The sequence below is a fragment of the Mercenaria mercenaria genome, chromosome 7, assembly GCF_021730395.1.
Source record: "Mercenaria mercenaria strain notata chromosome 7, MADL_Memer_1, whole genome shotgun sequence".
NCBI classification, from domain to species: Eukaryota; Metazoa; Mollusca; class Bivalvia; order Venerida; family Veneridae; genus Mercenaria; species Mercenaria mercenaria.
The window spans coordinates 285,538-306,041 of NC_069367.1; the positions used below are offsets into that span (position 1 = coordinate 285,538).

The 20,504-nt window shown below is 36.0% G+C and overlaps 1 protein-coding gene across 1 annotated transcript; it reads right to left on the reverse strand.

Annotated features, from left to right (window-relative positions):
- Positions 1-1,104: 1,104 nt before the first annotated feature.
- On the reverse strand, positions 1,105-19,571 carry LOC128558714 (low-density lipoprotein receptor-related protein 6-like). Its single transcript, XM_053548876.1, has 6 exons — positions 19,543-19,571; positions 4,805-4,922; positions 4,228-4,384; positions 2,124-2,240; positions 1,417-1,644; positions 1,105-1,127 (listed from the first exon to the last, which is right to left on the reverse strand). Exons 1-6 carry the CDS (start codon positions 19,569-19,571, stop codon positions 1,105-1,107), a joined length of 672 nt encoding a protein of 223 aa, XP_053404851.1.
- Between the last annotated feature and the right edge of the window lie 933 nt (positions 19,572-20,504).

The following is a 20,504-nucleotide window of genomic DNA, read 5'->3' on the forward strand; positions in this document are numbered from 1 at the left end:
GATTTCCGGGAGAAATAATTGATTTCCGTATGTCCGGGAAATGGACTAAAAATCCGTGAGTCTCCTGGAGGATCCGGGAAACTTGACATGTATGCATAACTCTGGAACCCATTAGGGGATCTGGCCGGTTCAACAAAGGAACTGAGATCTTATGGCAACACAAGTTTTGTGGAAGTTCGATTAAATTCAAATTATAAATGAAGCTGCTATTGTGCAGACAAGGGCAAAATAGCTAATTCTGGTCTTTTTAGGGGCCATAACTCTGGAACCCATAATGGAATCTGGCCAGTTCAAGAAAGGAACCAAGATCTTATGGTGATACAAGTTGTGTGCCAGTTTGGTAAAAATCAAATCATAAATAAAGCTGCTATTGTGCAGACAAGGTCAAAATAGCTGATTTTGGCCCTTTCAGGGGCCATAACTCTGGAACCCATAATGGGATCTGGCCAGTTCAAGAAAGGAACCGAGATCTTATGGTGATACAAGTTGTGTGCAAGTTTGGTTAAAATAAAATCATAAATGAAACCACTATTGTGCAGACAAGAAATTGTTGACGGACGGACGTTCCTACATATGGATACTTATGTGGCTATTCTTTTGTTCTCTCTATTGTTCTTTTAGCCATGTAAGAGAAAAATAGCCACATAAAAGCCTTACGGAATGAATGACATCAAAGAAAAAGTACAGTTACCTATTGTTCCTATAGCCACCTAAGTATGCAAATGTGAGCTCGGACGGACAGGTGAAGGGTGATCACAAAAGCTCACCTTGTCACTATGTGACAGGTGAGCTAAAAAAAAAGTAGGTCAGTAGGTCAGGGTTAGTAATACTTAAGATGGGTATTGAAATCTGTATCAAAAGTTCTACATGTGGTCCAAATTTCTATACTGTAACTTCAAAAACGAACTAGAAATGTGTCACAGACACAGATGCCCCCGCAACAAGAGAAAGATCACTGGCATAAGTTATTTATAGTAACAAGAGGGTCATGATGACACTGGATCGCTCACCTGAGTAATATGCGCTACATGTTTCAAATGTCAAACTGATGCTAAAATATTAAGAAAGTCAGTAGGTCACATCCATGGTCAATGAAATTCAGTTTTATGATCTAGTATCATCAACACCTGCAGAATGAGATTAATCTGCGCTTTGTATTGAAGCTTTTCACATGTATACAAAAAGCCACAACAACAACAAACAGATACACGTCGGGTACCGCAGTTAAAATAAGGTAGTCAGGTTTGTTTCATATAATCTTATAGTATTGAACTTTTTATTTTGCATTCAGACAGTCTGTTATTTCTTATCATACTGGGTTCAGTGTTGGTCAATAGTCTTGTCATTTCGGATCATGGAGTCGTTTCGCCACTCAGTACTAAAAACACTGCTATTGCGAAAGTTATGATCGCTTACCTGACCGCACGGCAATTTCCTCTGTTGATCCGAGTCTCTTCTTTTTTACAGCGTGTTTAGCTATATCCACCCATATAACATCTTTCTTCACAGGGTCAAAGGTCAGCGTCGTTGGTACGTTAGCATCGTCGATTTCAATAGTGTACGGTGTCTTTGTTTCTTGATCAATCTGATACAGACCACCCTGAACTGTATCCAAGATGACAAAAAAGTTGTCACTGAGAATAGCTGAAAAAGAAATACTACACCACTGCATCTGCCTTTGCGACAACCTGCTTTAAGACGCAATTTCCTTTAAGGCAGCCAGTCAAATAACTCCCAGAATGGACTTTTTGTTCTAATGTCAACCTGTCATGAGCAACCAGACTGTGACGCTACCTTGATTGGCCGCTTAATACAGGCCTGACTCTAAACTAAACTACAGATAATCAAAGCTAAAAACTGAAGTTCACTTGAAAGATATGCTCATAAAATTCATATAACTGCGATCCGTATCATGCTCAATGTTTACATAAATTTTAATTTTTAAACGTCATGTGTAAATATACATACACGCAAAGCTCCTTAATGCAAAGCAGCTGAAATATTTCCTTGACAATCTTACTTCATGTGGATATTTGACCTAAATACCCCATTATGTCTGATTATAGCTTCATGGGAAGTAAACGTAGACTACTTATTTCAAAACACCCGCTACCATACTGTACCTGTTTTGCATGAGGTGTGGTCCTCATCTAAGATATATCCCAGAAAACAAGCACATTTCAGTTCGTTGCCAGGGAGACATATATGCTCACATCCACCATTATCTACTTCACACGGCTCTGTTAAAAACGACATTAGAAATGTTTTATCAGAGCTTCAAGTAAAAGCAGACGACCCTTAAAGACAATCGATAATTTCCGTCAAATCACGTTTTGTCCGTTAGTAATGTTATGGAAACCACTGTTCGTTTGAGTTACTTTACTGCCGGAAATTGCCGTCATAGCAGACGAGAGTACGAACTCGCACGTATATTGCTGGTTGTCATTACTGCTTTAAAGGGACTGAACTCTAGATTTTGGCGTTAAATGATTTTTTTTAATTGAAAATTGGTCATATTACAAAACTTAGCTTCTAGCGCATAAGAATGTTCTGTCTTTTAGGAAAATCTATTTTAGCAGCATGTTACAGACGTTTAATATGACAGAGATGTTACTTTATGTTCATGTGACAGCATATTCAAGCGCAGCAGTAGCTCTCCTCGGGTGTTTTTGTCACGTGTTTAACATATACAAAAATATAATTCTAACACGACCAGCAGCAAATAACCTACATACATGTAAATAAAAATCTATCTCGGGTTATTCTGCAATAAACCACTCGCGTGCAATGACGTCATCCGATCCAGGTGCGTAGCACGGTCGTAAAAAGTAGTTACCATTTTTTCTAGCATTGTTTATATTAGTATGTCGTGTTAGAATCGAAATAATAAGTTCCCAAGTGTGATTTATCTTAGAATAACCCGAGTTTTTCGTTCTTATGCGAAACAATACATCACTCAGGCCTACGGCCTTCGTGATATATTCCTACGTATAAGAACTCAAAACTCGGGTTATTCTACGATAAACCACGTTTGGGAACTTATTATTTCTTAAAACATATTCATTTACGCAACTCTAGATAAAAGATCTAGAAAGGTTAAAATTAATGAAAGGAAGCATCTGTAAATCTGAGCTTCAGCATTTGCAAATTGCACAGATATATTGGCGGTCACACACCACTAAATAGTATTCCCTATATATTCTATCAAACATAGCTAGACCCATTTCAGAAAACAAATCCTTGCCTCATTTTATGTTATGATACAACTGACATAAAATGAAGAATAAAGTAGGGGTCATGTATCTTCTAAGAGAGATTTATCTTTTCACATTTTCTTACTGTAAAATCACACCAAAATCACACTGCTGTAACCTGGAAGTACTACTCACACTAAAATTGAGTTTCACTTCACCAAATGCAACCTCCTCTCCCATTTTGTCTACGACATAAGTGTCAAAAATACATCCACAATGAAATTTAAACAGAAACTAGCTTTAATTTAGATCTCTGTGGCCATGCCAAGTGAAAATTAGTGTTCAAAAACCTGCCCGCCATTACGCGACTAGACTAGATGGCTCCCGTGCTGGTTCCTTCACTATAGGAGCTACTAAACATCACGTGACCAGCGACTATTTCATTACGTGATTATTTGGCGGGAGTCTGTTTTAGATAATGCATTATATTAATTTCTATTCTACAGTATCAAATATTTAATTCAGGGGTATGAATATTCTATAAGAATTATTGTTACATGTCAGTATACTGTTAATAACTTGCATTTCACAATAGATTGACTTAAAGATGCATTAATACACATTTGCATGGAGGTTATTTGAAATGAATATGCATGAATCTAAGATTGCGGCGCCCTACTGTTAATCGGATTCCTTTGACAGTACCCTTGTATCCATAACCTGCTTAGTCAAGTGTGAAATGTCAACCGTAACTGTTCCTTCTCAAAACAAGACAAGGGACAACGAACAATAGAACATCAGCCTTCGTTTCTAAACTATTTTAATAATGCTAAGTCAAGAAAAAATATGTCTGGGTCGGGAATCAAACCCGGGTTGCCTCGACAATATAAACATTTCTACCATGTTGACCAATATAGCAAGGAGAAATTTATACTTTACGGCCGTCACTAATTATTTCAGACTGCCTATATAAAAATATGGCATTTTTATAGAAACTAGGGTAAACAGTTAAATAAATCAAATTAAGTTATACCGAGGTCCGAGGGCTGCAATGTTGATTCATAAACGTGGAAATCTAGTACGGGTCCATCGTATGCTGTGTGCAAATTCGTGTGAATAGTTGCTTTAGGATCCAGTTCGTAAATAATATCAAACTGTCTGCTCTCAGCTGTTGTAGATATTATAAAATTCTGAAAAAAAAAAAATATATATATATATAAGTTTTAAGCAAGGCCATTTGTACAGTTGGACTGCTGCATACAAGTTATGGGCACGGATACCCGTACCATACCGGAGTAGGTTGGTCATGGTGACGGATACCCGTACCATATGCCATACTGGATTAGAAGCAGTCATGCCAATGGATACCCGTACCATACCAGTGTCATGGAATTGCTCAGTGAATACAAATCAGACGCCGATATGGCACATTTGAAAGCAAAATATTCCATCGTTCAATGAAACTCACAGCACCGCTAACAATCCCCCACCCCAACGAACTGCTAGCACCGGTTTAAGCTTGATTTTACCATTCAGATAGATTAAATTGATTTAATGACTGCCAAAAAATCGTAAGCCATCTTTTTGCCATTTCGAGGCAGACAAATTACCTTATATACTGTGATAGCATGTCGTTTTCCTCCTGTTGTTATACTGTCGTATTTCCTTTCATCTGTTCCGTAGGTGCTGATCATTCCTATATAACCATCTTCATCGTTCCATAGAAGTCTGTTTAAAAATGATGATAACATACATAAAACATGATAAAAATAATACCAATGATGATGATGATAACAATTAAGTAATGTTGTTTTTATAAACTCCTATACGCAGTGGTCTCCCCTTATAGTACAGAGACCTCTACCGTCATAAACATTTTATCAAGATTTTGGTGAATCGTTATTTTTTCATCATTTGATATTATATTTTAGTAATTACAATAGTTTTGAGTATTTTATTCGAGATTTAAGGCTAATGTGGGTGATAAATAAAAAATGATATGATTTTTTTCAACGGTCATGTGATTTTCACGGTCACGTGGTAGCTTTGATGGCAGTGGAGCGCCAGGGGAGATAATCGTTGCTAGGAATTTGTTATATTCAATGACCAACTCGTCCACCTTGTCATCACGGATCGTGCGTTCTACCGTCACATATAACGTGACGTACATGCCATATTTGTAACATTTACTGTCGATGTAATGACTCAAAACTTGAGAAAAACGAATAACTAGTGTAGTTATGTTGTTTGTTTGTTTGTAACGTCTCCCACGGTAAACCATATGGGCGTCTCCTCCAATAGACTTTTACTAATTTCTAGTTAAAGGATAGTGAAGGAAACAAAAATAAAACGCTCCGTTTCCAGAAGCTTCCCTGGTATTTAAGTGTGCCACGTGTAAAGCGCCCATGCACGGGACTCTTGTACTAGTGATAGTAATTATTAACTAGAGTAGAGGGGTAATCGAACTTACGACCCCTAGTTTGGTAGTCAGACAGCATTACCTCTGGACCAAGGCACCCGCTACTTGAAATAATGTACATTTTCCCTGTACCTACCTAATATTGGAGTAAGGTCAAAAATTCGGTCAGGAAATGTGCTTTCGTGGTGAAGAAAGAAGTCCAAAAGAAATACGTCCTAGTTTTTGTTGTTGTTGTTCCTTTTTTACAGTTTTTGCACAATATCGTGTAGAAGGGTGTTTTAATCACTTGGAAATATTTAAACCCGTACTTAAAAAAAGTTCACGTATGATAGAAGTTTCATGGAAAATAGGTAAAGGAAAAAGTCATATTCTATGGAGACATTTAAATAACACCTGAAATTGTCAGTTTTAGAATTAGTGACCTTTAACCTAAAACAAGGAGTGGAGAGTACAAACACCCTCTCCTTGGGCTAAACATTACCATGTGTGTTTTTCCTCCTTGTACGCAAAGAACAATGGAAAGCTTCTTGAATTAGGGCACTTGTTATCTTACTCGTGCCTACAAATGTTCCAAATTTTTGAGAATTTTTTGAGAACCTGTCAAGAGGGATAACCCGGGGAAACTAAAACTAAATTTAGTTACACAAGTTACTAGTCTTTTAATTTTATTCATTTTTAGTATATGATATATGCAAGTATATCTGAAGATACCTTACAACAGCTTTATGTGCATTGTTAACATATATTTCATTACCGGGGAAAAATATTGACTTATTGCATGATGAATTCGGTGTTAAATTTAGAGAATCTTGGTTTCTTCATTTTCCACTTTATTATATAAACGACTGCGGTCGCAAAGCCACTATGTTGGTTTTCTCATGGCACGGCTCATTTGTTTTTCTTGTAAATATATGAAATAAAATCGCATTTTCCCCTAATTTCAATATATCACATTTAATATTTTAAAGCTGACTCGTGTTACATTTACTACATCCTGTTTCATTTCAATGAAATCAAATTCGTTGAAGACGCACCTTATTCATGCACACAGTCTATTCAAACCTTTTTTATTATTTCTTTTTATGACTGATCACTTCCTTCTTCGAAGTTGATGAAGTTTTCCAGTCATAATCCATATCTAAAGCCTGATTAATGATAATTCATACATGTTATTCATTCCGTAATTTCTTATTTGAAAAATCGTATTTAACAATCAATAAATTTGTCTTCTAAAATATTAGGTAAAGCAATGGTGTGATAAAAACCGTGGTGCATTTTTTTTTTTTTGCAAATATACCAGATTCTTTCACTATAAGTATCAGGTTTTTAGCTGACGGTTTATGCAGTTATGAGGCTTTGCCGAGTTACCACAAATAGGAATGAGATTGTAAACATAAACGTACATAAAAACGCTTATTTTTATTCAATTTTTAAATTCTTTTAGACAAAACGCTCATCTGTTCATTGATATTCCGACATAAATCTTTTAGACACAATGGTTACATTTTCCTAGACACTAGACGTAAATTTGTACAAGTATGAAAAATAAACATAATTATTACGTGAGTTTTAAGTCTATACAGGACAGTTATCTGACAAAAAAAGTAAAAAAGAAAAACCGCCAAGGATTACATAGAACAATCCAAAGAAATTTTCCGTAACCAATCATAAGATTATGATAAGCCTTATAATAACCATCCGAGGGTCATCCAATTGTGACGTAGATTTTTACTTTCAATTTGTGTCCAGAAGCCAACCAAGGGAGCAACACAATCCAGCTGCTTAAGACAGGTGGGTCTTTAGGGCAGGTGGCTGCTAAAGACAAATTTAAATCTGAATGAGAATTGAGCAGACTGGCCGCCTAAATACTGGTTGCCGCTAGAGAAGGTTAAGCTATAGCTCACGAAGTTGGACTTGCTTTTAAATTACATGGAAATTGATGAATATAAACATTTTTAAATTTAAGGTAGTGGACCTGTAATGATAATTACGAAAGACCCGTGGTGACATTTCAACTTCATTATTTCACGATTTCTGCTTCCTGATTTCACGATTTCCACTTCATGAATTCACGAATTCACGATTTCTGCTTCCTGATTTCACGATTTCCACTTCATGAATTCACGATTTCACGATTTCCACTTCATGAATTCACGATTTCACGAATTCACGATTTCACGAAAAAACTTCACGATTTCTTGATTTCACGATATCATGATTTCACGATTTCTTGATTTCACGATTTCCACTTTATGAATTCACGATTTCACGATTTCTGCTTCCTGAATTCACGATTTCCTCTTCTTGAATTCACGATTTCACGATTTCCACTTCATGAATTCACGATTTCACGAATTCACGATTTCACGAAAAAAACTTCACGATTTCTTGATTTCACGATTTCCACTTCATGAATTCACGATTTCACGATTTCTGCTTCCTGAATTCATGATTTCCACTTCACGAATCCGAAATTTCACGATTTCCACTTCATGAATTCACGATTTCACGATTTCCACTTCATGAATTCACGATTTCACGATTTCCACTTCACGAATTCACGATTTCACGATTTCTGCTTCCTGAATTCACGATTTCCACTTCATGAATTCACGATTTCACGATTTCCACTTCATGAATTCACGATTTCCACTTCACGAATTCACGATTTCACAAATTCACATGAAGTGGAAATGTGAAATCGTGAATTCATGAAGTGGAAATCGTGAATTCAGGAAGCAGAAATCGTGAAATCGTGAATTCATGAAGTGGAAATCGTGAAATCAAGAAATCGTGAAATCATGAAATCGTGAAGTCAAGAAATCGTGAAGTTTTTTCGTGAAATCGTGAATTCGTGAAGTGGAAATCATGAAATAGTGAATTCATGAAGTGGAAATCGTGAATTCAGGAAGCAGAAATCGTGAAATCGTGAATTCATGAAGTGGAAATCGTGAAATCAGGAAGCAGAAATCGTGAAATAATGAAACTGAAATGTCACCATGGGTCTTTCGTAGATAATCGGTAATTTTCGTTGAATTTCGTAATTCTCCATATGCGATTCCCACATATCCCGGCTAGTGCAGAAAAACGTGCGTTCGTCACATTAACGGCCGGAAGAATACCGAAGTAGGATACGGTGATTTACGTAATGATACGGAAACTGCCGAACGTCATTACGGATACACTTAATTTAGTTTAATCATACTTTATTGCTCTCTGTTACAAAGATACACACAACAGTATATACATCTTTAACAATATCAACAACAACAAAAACATAAAAAAAAGGAACTAAGGGTAGGGTTTGGATTTATTTCAACATCATCATACAGCCCTTCCCGTACAAAGATTTGTATACTCTACTAAGCAGATTCAATATGAGCAAGTAATTTGAGAGAGAAAAAAGTACGAGTACACTTTAGATTCAATAAAACAAGTTTGATAAGATATTACCTGTAATTGTTTTATCTGTGTCATAAAGCAAGAAAGCAAGACTCTGTTGTCTTGAAAGGTCGTATGCTTGAAAATAGCCGTGCCATTTGTGTAAAAGATCATCTTTTTCGACATATCAACGGAAAACCTTGAAATATAGAATTAAAGTAGCTTTTATTATAGATAATTTTTAGGCTACGCCCTCGTGAAATTATTACGCCCATTGTGTATAAATAGTGTTCAAACCAGTTTTACTATGAATTATTTCGATTCTAATGTTCCTTTTATTGTACAAATCAAATTACAGAACTATTTCTTCGCGCATGTTTGGCGCCAAATATATACGCCTGTCCCGGAAATGGTAAAACGTCCTGCGGAATAACTCCATTAGAGCGCAAGTGATGTCAAATTATTCAGCAGAGCGAACAAACGAGTGAAATGTATATTAATGGAGACACTTGTGATATCTCAAACATGTTTTTACATTGTAAGTAAAATATTTGATCAAACTTGAAAGCGCTATTTCTCGAAGCATACATGGTGCTAATTATTATGTTGACGTGTCGTCAACATAGTATCGTTGTGATGATTAAGCATTGCTAGTAATATTAGAACTGTTTATAGTATCAGATTGGCTAAGCTTAAAGGCTTAGCTTAAATATTTTACACGAATTGTTTAAGAAATACTGAAACTGATTAAACACTTATTTCTATACAGTGACATAATGTACATTTCATTTATTAATAAAAAAACCCCTTAAAACTGCAATGAAATGTAAATTCTTTCATAAGAACTACTTTTTTCCCTGGATCCGCCCATGTATTAACGGGACAAAAATCGTGTGCAAACAAGACAATTCACGTGCTGTTAATACCCGATTTTTATTTTTGAAACGCTTTCCCAGGGTCGCATATGTATTTCTGCGCAGATTGACATCTGGTATCTGCGTCTTGTTTCTTTCATAAAAAACCTCTTCTTGAACCATAAAAGATGCAATCTAAACCATAGAATGTTTAGCTGTATCAGTTACCAACGCCAAATGCGCTGCCCCAACAATGTTCGTACTCGCTTCTTCCTTGTTTACTCCGCTTTTAGAATTCAGCGTCGATTCAGATTTTGTAGACAACCGTGAATGTTAAAGAATCGCGTGTAACTTGTGCGATTGTTTGTTTAGGAATCATATTTATGATTTTGGTAAGTATCAATCGGTATGTTTTCATCAAACTTCTGGAAGAATTCATATAAACAACTAAGTTGCAACCTTCACCACGTTCGTACTCATCTGTACTTCTAATGTGCCCGTACTCAAAATAACTCGAATGGGAAGTTATTATTCTTGAAATTGTGCTACTGTTTACCAAATGTTGAAGTTATATGAACAATTTTTGTTAATTTCATGCTTGTAATAACGAAAGATAAAAAATCGGGTAAAAATCTTCAGTATGTGTTTTTAGTTATGTTGTTTATTTTTGGGCTCTGATTAAGGATTTTCAAAAACATGTTTACCGTTTCTAAGAACAACCGAATGGTAATTAAAAACGTACCGGAATCGCAAAGTCATCACATATGAAAACAATACATTTCATCGTCGTGTAATGTTTTTATGCAAGAAATACGACAATACACGTTTGTTTTGTGTATTAACGTCTGAAGAAGCCCTTGAGATATGTTTGTGACCGAGACCGAACAATCCCGCGGACTTCTGCAGACGTTAATACACAAAAAAACGCGTATTATCCCTACAAACTTATATAAAAGGAATAAACAAAGAACAAAACAAATTACAACTGTAGTTTTGAGGTTTTGGTAGGAAAAATGGGAGAAGAGGATGTATTTGGTGAAGTGAAACTCAGTTTTAGTATGAGTAGTACATCCAGGTCACAGCAATGTGATTTTGATGAGATTTTACTGTAAGTAAATGTGACAAGAGAAATCTCTCTTAGAAGACACATGGCCCCTACTTTTCTCTTCATTTTATATCAGTTTTATCATTACTCTTTAAAATGAGGTAAGGATTTGTTGTCTGAAATGGGTCTAGCTATGTTTGGTAACTCTTTAGAAAATGTCCGTTTTATATAGAATATATAGGGACAACTATTTATAGTATTGTGACCTTAAATTATTGAAAGCCTGCTCTGCCCAATACTGCATCCTACCCCCCTTTTTATATTTAGTCTTCCATTTTGGAATAACTTTCAATTCATTCAACATATTTCATGTAAAATACAATCTGGTGTCCATATTGATATTTGAGCTCTTTTAATATCTTCTTTTTTAAATTTTATATATCAATTTCAAGAGGTCGTAAGAAGTATAACTGGTAATGCAAAGACAAATAAAGATGTAAGAGTTACTTCCCCTCAATACCATATTATTTCGTCCGACTTTATTTGTCTTGCTTTTTCAATTTTCGCTTGGCAAGGCAATTTGTGCTTTTGAAAATAACTAGATATTGAAATTATTTGTAAAGGATTAACAAGACTTTTATTCCTGATGAAACACAAACTTATTTCATAAGATTATTAGTACAGGTAAGAAGAGGTTATCAAAATGTTTTAACTACTAATTGGCAAATATGTGGGGACGAAGAAATCTGACCTTCCTATTGAACCAAGAAATTGCTGTTGTCAAACAAATTTGTGTTTTCAGAGGTAAGCTGAGTAATATCAGTATGTCACTGCATTCCTGTAAAGTACACCACAATAAATAAGTCTTATAAACAAATTGCCTTTATCACTTGATCGTGGTCTTATCATGACAACAGGATCATGGGGCAATCATGGTGAGCTATTGTGATCGCACTTTGTCCGTATTGTGTGCATGCTTGCATCCATCTATTGTCACCAATTTCTTTAACCGCCATTTCTTCCAAAACTGCAGAATGAATCTTGATGAAACTACACAAAATATGTGGGTGACCTTTCAAAGTTATTCCAATGGTTCCGGTTCATTGAGTATTGATGTCACTATGGTTAACTATCAAAAATAAGAAAATCTTCTTCTCCGAAGCAATAGTGGCTAGAACCTTGATGTTTTGCTTCTGATATCAGGGTTCGATTCTTTACCGTAATTGTTCAAATTACTGCCCTAGGGTCAGAAATGGCGACACCCCTGAGTGTAAGGTATAATATATGCTTATGTATAATAAACTCTCCGAATCCATGATAGCTAGAATCTTGATAATTGGCATGTGATATTAGGGTTGACTACCATAATTTTTCAAATTATTGCCCTAGGTTAAAAAAAGGCCATGCCCATGTGTGTGTGACATGTATTTATAGAGGTTAATAAATAAAAAACTTTAAATATATTTTTCTCTGAATCCACAATTGCTAGATCCTTGATATTTATATATAAATCTAACTCTGTATTGTACCATTATGTACTACAAACAAATTTGAAGCCTTTTACTCAGGTGACTGAAATACTATTTAAAACGGCTTTAAACCCCAAACAAACTAAAACTGTAAACCTCGAGTGAGCGATTTAGAGCCATCTGGGGCCATTTAGGGTCTTCTTTCTCTTTTCAGATTGAATACTTTCTAAGAGGAGCAATCGAAAAAAAGAAATATAATTCATATTTCTTCATCAATTTTAGAAAGTTGTTTGTGCCATTGTTTAGTCTTCTAAATTATATTCTGCGATTCTGATATATACATTAATATATACATGATATTAGAGTGATTGTCTTAGACTAGAGTCCTTTTATGTTTTACTATTTTCATACCTGCAATAAAATATTGTTAAGTGTTGAATTTTTCTGTTGTTTTCTTTAGCTCTGCTGAGCATGAAAGTCAGTTTAAATATGTTGACTCCTGCCGTTTCTGTCTGATCGTAATGTTGTAAGATGTCAGACAGAACTAGAGTTCAAGAGCCAGACCCCCTCTCTTACTACCTAAATTTTAATAATAGATTAGCATTGTTTTGGATATGAATCCAGTTTTTAGCTCATGGTGAGCTTTTGTGACTGCTCGATGTCTGTTGTCCGTAGTGTGCGTCCGCCCGTCAACATTTTCTAAAAAAAATCTTCTAGAAAACCACTAGGCAGAATTACACAAAACTTCACAGGAATTATTTTTGGGTGGTCACCTTTCAAAATTGTTCAAAGAATTGAATTCCATGCAGAACTTCGGTTGCCATCTTATTGTCCAAAAACTCAAGGCGTAGAGCCTTGATATCATCATATGGTCCTCTATCAGGATTGTTCAATCAAATTGTGTCCCAGGGGTGAAAAGAGGCCCCGGCCCGGGGGTCACAAGTTTTACATAGACTTATATAGTAAAAAACTTTAAAAATCTTCTTGTCTAAAACCACAAGACCCAGGCCTTTGCTCTCACTCAACTGTTAGCGGCCATATAGCCGCTTTAAGTTACGTTAACAAAATCAATGGATTATCGGACAACACAAAACATTTCATTTTCAAAGCTATGCTAGAGGGTTTGCGTAAAAGGCGCAAGAACTGGGATTGTAGACAACCCATCACCGGCTCAATCCTCAGCAAACTCATTTGCGTCCTTAAGCATGCATGTCGATCCAAATATGAGGTTATGTTGTTCGCGGCCTGTTTCTGCCTTTTAGCTCTGCTTCGTATTAGTGAGTTCGCCTTACCAAATAAAAATTCCAAAAAGTATGTCTTGCGTGATCAAGATATTGTTATGGGAACCAACATGATCAGACTTTATTTACCATCATCGAAAACCGACCAAAGGGGTTGCAGTACTCATTTAGATGTTAAAATCGATCCCCATAATACCCAGTATTATGATCATATAGCCACATACTTGGCCTACAGGAACAAAACATCTGTCCCAATTTTCTGTCATTTTGATGGAAGTCCCCTGACAACATTTCAGTTCAATTCCGTTCTTAAAAAAGCGCTCAAATATGCTGGCTTGGGAAATACAGGTCTAAAATCACATTCTTTTAGGATAGGATGGGCAACCACTTTGTTTAAATCAGGATTCCCCATTTCAGAAATCAAATATCGTGGTAGGTGGCAATTAAATGCCTATAGATCATACATCAGATAATCGGAGCTGCAGTCGGTCCGAGACCCATAAATTCCTACTAGTTTTCCAGTTCACAAAACACATTCCCGCATCTTCACGCTATTCATACAAATCTGAAATGTGCATGTGTGCTATCCGAGCTTTGCTGAGGATATGCCATTTCGAATTGATTGTTTTATAAATAATACCGTGGCTAACTGAGCTTTACTGTAGATTATGCCATTTAGAAATAATTATGCCGAGTCTATCAGGATTGTACTGAATGATAAATAATGTTGCGGCTATCCGAGCTATATTGAAGGATACGCCATGTTGAAATGTGTATATCAAATAAATAAATATAATAAATTTTGTTGCGGCTATCCGAGCTATATTGAAGGATACGCCATGTTAAAGTGTGTATATCAAATAAATAAATATAATAAGTTTTGGGCTATTTTACCAATTTATATATATCCAGAATCCCCAAAAGCCCAGAACTCCATTTGACGACCCCTATTTTAATCAAATTCAAATTTAAAGAGGAAAAAATAAAGTATTATATACAATTTTGGCTAAAAGACTGCTGAGCTTAAAGTGGAGGCAGTCAGTCTGTGTTTATTAAACAAAGGGTCGTCACTTTCAAAATTATAAAGTGATGTTATCAGTTGCCATATGCTGTAAAGTGAATGCCGGCAACACCTTTTGGCTTTTAAATACGTATGGATAATTGGTGACTCACTCATCAGAGGAGCACAACAGGCAGCTTATTTACGTCCCGATGCAGATTTGGGCCTAGGTAATTTCGTTCATGTTTTATGGGAAAGCGTCAGCGGGATGAAAATTTGTGACTTATATGATACTGTGCAATACCTATTGACTTTCAATCCGCCGCCAGAAGTTTTGATCATACATTGTGGGGGAAATGACCTTGGATCATCCGGTATGACAACGCTAAAATTAATATGGATGGTTAAAAACATGCTATCTGAGTGGTTAGGGATGATGCCAAACACAAAGTTTGTTTGTTGTCAGATTCTACCGAGGAGATCCTGGCGTTATATTCCGGACTATGTTATAGCAAACAAAATGCGAGCACGAGTTAATAGTTGTCTCGGAACTTATTTCATAAAACACGGGGTGCTTATATAAAATTCCCCGAGATTAATCAAGATCCCGTTTACTTTTCATCAGACGATTGCCATCTTTCTTCTTTTGGTTATGACATTATGGTTAACATTTTTTCGGCTCCTTTTTAAGCTAAAATCACATATGGAAAAAAAAATGCAACCGAGCATTCATGCTGACATTTCAGTCATTACACCATAAGATACAATAAAATGTACAATAGCTCAATGCTTTAGCCCACAGCGCCGCTGTGAAAACTTATGAACAACGAAAAAACAACTCACTGCGCCCCATTAATAATTTGCCCATATATATAAACAAGAAATATCTTTAAAAATGATGGTCGGCGAATTGTAATAAGGAAAGAAGTTTATGAATTTTTCATCTAACATTCATCTTTCATCTAACATTTTTCAAATTGCAAAACTAAACACCACACTTTAACAGTTTAAATGGTTCTCTTTTAATTTTTCGCAAAGGTTTCGTAGGGTTGCAATTTTGTTTCGTTTATCCTTAGACGAATAATTACAGCAGTAGTTTGATGAAGCGGTTCATGAGAAGAGGTCATTAAACATGTTTATATTTTTAGCTAAATTGGTCCCTATCCCCATTTGTAACAAAATAGCAGGAGACCTTACGATATTGTTACACATCGAGTTTGATAAAAATCCATTACATTTTAGTGGATAATGCGAAGAAAGGCATATCTACTTTAGCTATAGTGGTCCCTAATAGGGCCCAAGTTCCTATATAAATAAATTTGGAAGAGGACCTTATAATGATGCTCCAGACCAAGTATGACAAAGATCCACCAAGCTGTTCATGAGACGCTGTATAAAGGCATTTCTAGTTTTAGCTCTAGCAGCCCCTAAAAGGGGTCAAATGTCCCAGCTGAACAAATTTGGCTGCGGGCCTAATAAAGATGCTACAAATCAAGTTTGATTAGAATACATGAGAAAAAAATCAATTAAAGGATTTTTTTATATATTATTTTTATTTATTTCTAAAATAGGACAACTGATCCCGCTTTAACGAATGCATATTCGGTATTCATGAATCTTTGGACAATGACGTCACACTTATAAAAAAGTGAAGGTCAAGCAAAACATACAATTGTAATTATTTCAATATTTCTGTTTCATAAGCAAAGTTTGACCGTAGTCATATCACACAGATAAACTGTATGCAGCGTACCTTCATTTCAGTGTAATGAGATTCAGTCATTATATAGCATATATATAATAAAACAGATTTCAACTGAGTTCAATATTTGCATACAATACTAAAGAAAAATATTCATATATAATAAATCACTTAAATAATATATAACAAATATATCAAAGCAAACAAGTAAGCATTTTAATATGCAATCTGAATAAGTCACAAAAACAAGAAACCTTTTCATATACAGACGACAATTGTAACAAGGAAAATTTTTTAAAAAGCACTTCTCTACATAAAAGACTCTTATCACACCTTTATTCATGTGATACGCAGACCGTATTCAGCTCTTTCTTTAATTTGATATATGTTGGTATTTGAACAGGTCTTTATCATATTTATTAAACTTACTTATCATTTTGAGATATATCAATATTCTTGCTAAATATACTGAGCCAAAGTTAGCTTTAAAACTGTGAACAGCGTCGTTTAGGATAAACGCTTTGTCTACATTTCGTGACTCAGCGTAGCACAATCAACAGAGTGAAAGAAATTGACACTCTCGTCCAATCAGGCAGAGTGTTGCATAAATCTTCCATTTTGATAAATTATCTATAATGCGTTATCAAGTAATTTGATTTGCAAACTGAAGTCACGTGGCATAGGTAACGAAAACGAATTTAGACGGCGTTCGCCGAAAACAATTATCAACTGAGCTAGCCGGGTGCTTGTACTTGTAAAAATTAAAATAAAAATAAAATAAAACGGGCTAAAGAATGGAAAATAACCAATATATATTTGAATGTTTACACTTGCTTTCACAATATAAAAATATTACGTGTGGTTCAAATTAAACCTGCAAGCAGCATTTTCAACAGCCCTGGCAGACCAGACATTATGTGCAAGCCCAATCTAATGTTGCTTATGGTACATATCTCTGCCCATATACATATACGCAAATAGGACAATACTTGTTTGGTTTTTTGGGGGGTTTTTTTAGCACTTGGCCTACAGTTCCCTCTTGGAGCTAACCATTGACCTGTTGACTACAATATGATCGCATTTTCAATCATTCTTACAATATTACTAAGATTCTTTCTATCGCTGCATTGAATGTAATGAACTTGGTTAAAGAATACGACTCACCCGGTTAACCATTCAATGAAGATGCACCTTGACCTTTACCATTCCAAAACACCACGCTAGCTGCTTGGACCACACCCTTATTCTGAAGATCTTTATAGGCCCACCAATCTGCATATTCCTTGATGTTGTGGATAACTTCTCACGACGAAATTAACTTGCATTCTCTTAATCTTGTAGTAAACAACTTCTACATATACTAAATGAATACCACGCAATCACAGCTTATATGCAAGATAAATTCAGTGAAAGTCTATGTTGTTCCATTGCTGACGAGAATTGAAATGGCCATACAAACGTGGCAAATCCAAAAACGGAGTTCACGCCTTTTCATTACAAATAGCGTTCAAAATACAAAGGGAAACAACTAGCGCACGATCAAATACTAAAATACTGTTCTCGTCGCGACCTCTTTACTGGAACAGGGGTCCATGAAAAATAAAAAGGTTTATTATGCACAAAGGGCAACATAAAACCCATTATCACAGTGTTTCCAAACGTCCGTAAGCTTCTAGTGAAGTCAGCTGCTGGAAGTATCTTTTATTTATACGGTCGTCAGGAAAGAAAACAACATTTCAAATATGGCGGCCGATTAACCGGTTCGATTCGATTTCTTACAAATGATTAACCGGTATCAAAATTTCGAAACCGTCTAAGCCCTATAATTTAGACAGATATGATGTATTCTTCCCAAGCGCAGTTTTTTTATGTGAGCTTTTTCCAAAGGATCTTTCCACAGATTTTATCATATCAGAAACGTAAAAAAGCATGGACAGCAGGAAGTATAATATACATTTGTTACCCATTTTGCCGATGACTGTCAGCCCTGATCAAAACCAAGTGCATTAGTAAGAGATTTGATCATATAAAGTGGGTTTGTATACAATTTTGATTGCACAAATATTCTACGATAACGAGAACATCTTTTAATAGTATTTGCTTTGATCAAACGTACCTGCATCAGAATTCCTGGTTTGAGCTAGAATCAAAGTTTACCCACAGAGAACTGAACTGATTAAACTAAAAGTTCTATGACCTAACGCCATGACTAGACTAATACCCTTTATAAGGATCAGGACAGTACCAGTCACAAAAAGGAGTTTATTAAACGAACCTTGTCATCAATCCAAAAACACGAATTTGCAAATACAATATGCCCATTAACATGAAAATAATTTACTCGTCAAAAGAGGTGTGCAAAAAGGTATTAAAATTCTGACCACATACTCACGTGCACTGACAGAGCGAAGTTTTGTTTACTTGATCTATTTATAAGACTTTGACTTCCTGCACAAGTTTAATCCTGACAAAATTTGTATCAAACAGGTTAAGTAGCACCATGCAATAGCACTTATGGAGTTCGAACTTAACAACATTAACAAGTGGAACAGAAATTATATTGTTTTATGATCTATGACGTTAAATTGTATAAATATCTGAGAATACCAGCTAAGTCAACGTGTAGATGTGTGAAGGAATATCAGCAGGTTCCAGATATTGACGCAAAGAAGCTGTGCAACGTGTCGTTGTCAAACAGGGAATGTGAATACTGTACTGGTACACTTATTGACAAAAATCCGTCCCGGTTTTGTTTTTGTTCTTATTCGTCCAAAGAAGGTCACGATAAAATGGCGGCAATTATGTAAAAAATCCTCAAAATCTAATGTATGTTTGTGCATTTCTCATCAGTTATTTAAAGTGTTCTGGTGAAGGGCAAAGTTATCAACTGGATAGCTGATCGACTGGATTTAGGTTTGAGCAACTCGGTCAATATAACGCATAGAACCACCAAGCCGATAAATGCCGACAATGGGCAAACATTTTGTTTTCCGACGAAAGCAGATTCTCACTTCACCGCAGTGATAGTAAAATATTTTTTTATTTCAAGTCGCATCGACACATGATAGGTCATATGGCGACTTTTCAGCTTTAATGGTGGAAGAAGACCCCAGGTGCCCCTCCGTGCATTACTTCATCACGAGCGGGCACCTGGGTAGAACCACCGACCTTCCGTGAGCCAGCTGGATAGCCTCCTCACATGAAGAATTCAACGCCCCGAGTGAGGCTCGAACCCACATCGATGAGGGTCTAGGGTGAACCGCCATCGTAACGAACGCTACAAGGACAATTGTGTTACTGAACGTGACAAGTTCGGTAGTGGTTCATTGATGATAATGGCAGGCGAGTCATTCAATTCTAAAAACACCCGCCATTGAAATTGATGGTAATCTCAATGGGCATAAGTACCAAAATGACGTGTTATTCCCAGTGGGGATTCCCCATATAATGATGCATGGTTGTCTATTCTTCATGCATGATGGAGCTACAAGTCACACAGCTGCCAGCACTAGGAACTTTTTGCAACGTTACGACGTTAATGTCCCCGATTGGGTGTCGAAATACCCGGACTTAAACCCAATTGAGCATTTGTGGGACGAGCTTGATAGGCGCATTAGGAGACTTCCGGTTGTTCCTCAAATTCTTCGGGAATTGGAAGAAATCATCGTCCGAGAATGGTCTGCCATAGACCAGGCGTACATTCGACCTTACATCAGGTCCATGCGCAGTCGGTGATTGGAAGTTATTCGGTCTTTTATTGTGTGAAAATAAATCGTTTTTCAAGATATATTATTTACTTTTGCCTACTTCCAATACTGTCAAAAGAAATATGATAAAAACTAAGGGGTCTAACTGGAACTTTTGCTCAGTTATAAGTATTTTGTCCGAATTTAAACGGATATGATGTCTTCACAGGCGCAGTTTTTATGCGAGCTTTTTCCAAAGGATCTTTTCACAGACTTTATAACACAGAAACATAAAAAGCATGGACAGCAGGAAGTATAATATACATTTGTTACCCATTTTGCCGATGACTGTCAGCCCTGATCCAAACCAAGTGCATTAGTAAGACATTTGATCATATAAAGTGGGTTTGTATACAATGTTTGATTGCACAAATATTCTACGATAACGACAACTTCTTTTAATAGTATTTGCTTTGATCAAATATACCTGCATCAGAATTCCTGGTTTGAGCT